At 35.2% G+C, this 4,366-nt stretch overlaps 1 protein-coding gene across 1 annotated transcript in view; it reads left to right on the forward strand.

Moving 5' to 3' along the window:
• The window catches only part of LOC123253836 (E3 ubiquitin-protein ligase HUWE1-like), an 88,141-nt gene that overhangs the window by 37,806 nt on the left and 45,969 nt on the right, over positions 1-4,366 (forward strand). The window contains exons 30-31 of the mRNA XM_044682954.1: positions 1,126-1,356; positions 3,556-3,678. Of these exons, the coding sequence (XP_044538889.1) occupies positions 1,126-1,356; positions 3,556-3,678 (354 nt within the window). The remainder of the gene's footprint in view (positions 1-1,125; positions 1,357-3,555; positions 3,679-4,366) is intronic.

Raw genomic sequence — 4,366 nt, forward strand, 5'->3', positions numbered from 1 at the left:
AGAGAGAGAGAGAGAGAGAGAGAGAGAGAGAGAGAGAAGAAAAATAGTTGTCTAGTATGGTATGAGATGAAATATAAGTATAGGTATTTAAAGAAATTGAAAAAATGGGGATTTAGAGTGCTTAAGAAGAAACCTCTTTCTGGACATCATTTGGAAAACATCGAAATAAAGAATTTCAGAGGAAGGTAATATACTGATTTTTGTCATTAAAGAAAGATTCTAGAAATACTCTGGAGGAGCAAGGAATATTAACTCTTCATGAAGAATAGATTTAAAAAATGGAGTAGAATAAATACTTGATACTGGAAAAGATTTAAGTATCCACTGTCATCTAAGAGAAGCTAGGTCTCTTAGGGAGAACATATTCAGAGGAAAAGATCCAGAACTAAATTAATTTTATTCATAATGAAATAACTTCCAAAGGGCACCACAGAATGAGTGTGCAAAGTTAGAGGTTCAGGTTAAAGCACAGTATGAGTGAGAGAACTGAAGCAGATGTGGTTGGGCAGAAAATTGGGTACAGTTTTGCATGAAAGTACCTAGAATAATAAATAAGAGTAAGAGATCGTAGGAATTAGTTATGATAAGGATAGCAATTGGTGGAAGAAAGATTTTAATTTTCACAATCTTAATTAAGGTGAAAATTTGGATTCATAGGAAAGGGATCCAAGGGCTTAGTTATCCTTTCTATTTCCCCATACTAGGTGGGTGGGAGTGGAATGTATGGAATTGTAGCAGGGTCTAGCCAGAAAAACACTAGTCATGACTTTGGTCATCCCTGTGGCTTTCTTTTCCATGCCCAATTCCCTAATAAGTTATTTCTATGATGAGCTATATCAGGTAAAGTTAGGGAATATTGGCCCAAATTGTTAGAAATCTTTAAAGTATTCGTTTGTAAAAGGAACACGCAGGTCGGAAAAAAGGAAGGGAGAAGGTAACTTCATCCTTAACAGTGGAATTTAGACTTTTACAAGGTAGAAGTAGTTTTAAACCTACCCTTCAAAATATGACTTCTCTTCAAATATAGAAGTTTTTACTTTGGTGGTGCCTACTTCAGCAGTACATACTTTTTACATTGAAACATGTTCCTGAACAAAGTCCCCTTAGATACATCATTCCTCATAGGCAACCTTCACCTGCATAAAGAACCTGTGGAACCGGAAGCCTCTGAAGGTTTATGGTGGGCGGATGGCTGAATCCATGTTGGCAATCTTGTGCCATATCCTTCGTGGAGAACCTGTTATCCGAGAGAGACTAAGCAAGGAAAAGGAAGGAACAAAAGGAGAGGAAGAATCTGGACAGGAGGAAGGTGGTTCTCGCCGAGAACCTCAAGTAAACCAACAGCAACTACAGCAGGTAGGATATATACCTACCTCTCTTTTTAACTTTTTAGGAGAATGACTAGAGGGACAAAGTATTAGCAGCCCATGAACAAGAAAGAGGTTTTATCTCCTCTAAATTGGAGAGAAAGTAATTGCAATTCTTCCATATAACATTGTTGTCCATGCTAAAAACAGCTTATTTGGGAGGAAAAGCTTATTCTTTCCTTCCCATTGCTAACATCTAACATGGAAATATATGTTGTTACTCCTTGGAACTCCCACATAGTCAACTTATTACCTAAATTATGTTGGGTTGAGGGGCAAAGTTAGGATAATAGAGTAGTTTGAAATTTGCATGCAATGAGATTTAGTGTTGAAACCTAATGCTAGATTATCTAGGCCTTTGTGTTTTCCCATAATTCATTCTTATATAGTATAACTGGCCATCCAACTTTAGCTCAAATTTCTCTATTTATATTTATATAAATGAATATCCAATCTCAAAATCATTTTTATAACAAAATGAACTTAGTTGTCTGAATTCAGAATAAATTGTATTAGTCATTTAGTTTTAGTGGTCCAATTTTTTATGAGATTTTCTTGCAAAAGATACTGAAACTGCTTTCTATTTCCTCCTACAGGGTCCCCATTTTACAGTTGAGGAAACAGAAAAATAGAGGTTAAATAACTTGCTCAGGTCCACATATAGGTAGTAATAGTTTTGAACTCGGGTCCTCATCTTCCAGGGCCAGAATTCATTCCTGGCTGCCTGATAGGATAAGTAGGAAATTTAACAGAGGCGTAAGAATTAAGAAGGATTGAGTGCTCGGTGTTTGAAATCCGAAGGTCCTGGTTCAAATCTGGCCTCAAATACTTCATGTGACCTTGGGCACATTACTTAACCCCAAATGCCTAGGCCTTAGTGCTCTTCTGCCTTGAAAAGGATACTTAGTATTAATTCTCATGTTGAAGAGATGAGAAGAGAGGATTGTTGTTTTTAATAAATGTTAAGAAAAATTTCCCCCCCCAAAAAAAAGTTCCTATAAAAGATCAAATTTTTACCTGAGATTTTAAATTAAAGCACTCTAATACACTCCAGAAAGAATATTCTATTTTTTAACTAGTTTTCTTAGGATATGATTTTGAAAAGCATTTTCCAGCTTCATTATCTTTATTCAAATATTTTTAAACTCTGCTACTCTTCCTGAAAAATATCTCAGCTTTTAAGCAATTTTTTGTTCTTACTTAACAAATACAAAAATAAGTTTAACAAGATTAAGTTATTTTCCAGTTTTACAACTGTTAAAATTTTGAGACTGAAGTCACTCAGATCTTGACTCCAAGTATTGCACTGTTGCATAATCTGCAAAAGAAAATATATGAAAAAAACTCTTGTGTACAATTTCCCTTATTTTTTTAAGTGATATTTTAAATCTTTCTTAATTTTTCATGTATCTTCCTGGCCTCTCTCATATTGAGCATTTTAAAATGTTTTATTGATTGTCTTTCCTTTTTTTAAAATACTGCCAACTTTATATTTACTAAGAAATGAATTTCATCTTTTCCAAGTATTTCTTGGGTAGGAGAAACCTTTATTAGAAAAAACTTCCCTTTAAAATTACTTTGCGGGGCAGGTGGGTAACTGGGTAGCTCAGTAGATTGAGAGCCAGGCCTAGAGACGGGAATCCTAGGTTCAAATCCAGCCTCAGACACTTCCCAGCTGTGTGACTCTGTACAAGTCACTTGACCCCCATTGCCCACCCTTACCACTTTTCCACCAAGGAGCCAATACACAGAAGTTAAGGGTTTGAAAAAAATAATAAAATGAAATGAAATTACTTTGCTAATTAACTATTACTTTATTAGTTTTTAGTATTTAGCAATTAATAATTAACTAATTACTCCTTATTTAAGCCGTTTGTTTTGTTAATGTAAAAACAATTTTATTCAAATTGTTGATTCATTGAATTTGCTGATGCAGTAAAATCCAAGTTATTTTCTTAGAACTGTACTTATCCCTTCCTTTATAATGAGCCTTTCTTTCATTTTTTAAAATGATACCCAGAAATCCAAATACCATTCAGATACTTCTTACCTATATTTTCATTTCTTACTTTACAAAATAAGAGCTTTGGAATAAAAATAACATTCTTTAATTCTAGGAGCTTACATTTTCTTATTTTATCAAACTATTCTGTTACATACGAAGGATATTTTGACTTTTTTTTTCTAGTTAATGGACATGGGCTTCACAAGAGAGCATGCAATGGAAGCCTTATTGAACACTAGCACTATGGAACAAGCCACAGAGTACCTGCTAACCCACCCTCCTCCACTGATGGCTGGTGGTGTAAGAGTGAGTAGATCATAGATTGTTATATATTATTTTTATTGGGTGTGTTTTTCAGTTGCTAGCATTATGAGGTCTAAAAATCCAGAATCTTATCAATAAAATACATATCCATGATTTGGGGTTGTGGTTTTTCAAAGATTATTCTCTTACAAATATGAAGAATACAAAAATAAGTTTTGAGTAATAAGATATGTATAAAACATTTAAATTGCTTAAGGGCAGCAAGGTGGCTCAGTGAATTGAGAGCTAGGCCTAGAGATGTGAGGTCCTAGGTTCAAATCTGGGTCAGACACCTGAGCAAGTCACTTGGCCCCCATTGCCTAGCCCTTGCCATTCTTCTGGCTTGGAACCAATATACAATATTGATTCTAAGATGGGAGGTAAAGGTTTTTGGGGTGGAGAGGGAGGGGATGTGTGTGTGTGTTGTGTTATGTTATAGGTTTTTGGGGTAGAGGTGTGGGTGTGTGTGTGTGTGTTTGTTTTTAAGAAAGAAAGAAGTTGCTTGTCAGCTTCAGGAGGGAGGGCGGGGGAAGAGAGGAGAGAAAAAATATAAATAATTTTTAACGATGGTAAAATATTCTAAAAAATAAAATAATGTGGTGGCGTGTGTGTGTGTGTGTGTGTGTGTGTGTGTGTGTGTGTGTGTGTGTGTGTGTGTGTGTGTGTGTGTGTGTGTGTGTGTGTGTGTGTG

Source organism: Gracilinanus agilis, chromosome X (assembly GCF_016433145.1).
Source record: "Gracilinanus agilis isolate LMUSP501 chromosome X, AgileGrace, whole genome shotgun sequence".
Classification (NCBI taxonomy): Eukaryota; Metazoa; Chordata; class Mammalia; order Didelphimorphia; family Didelphidae; genus Gracilinanus; species Gracilinanus agilis.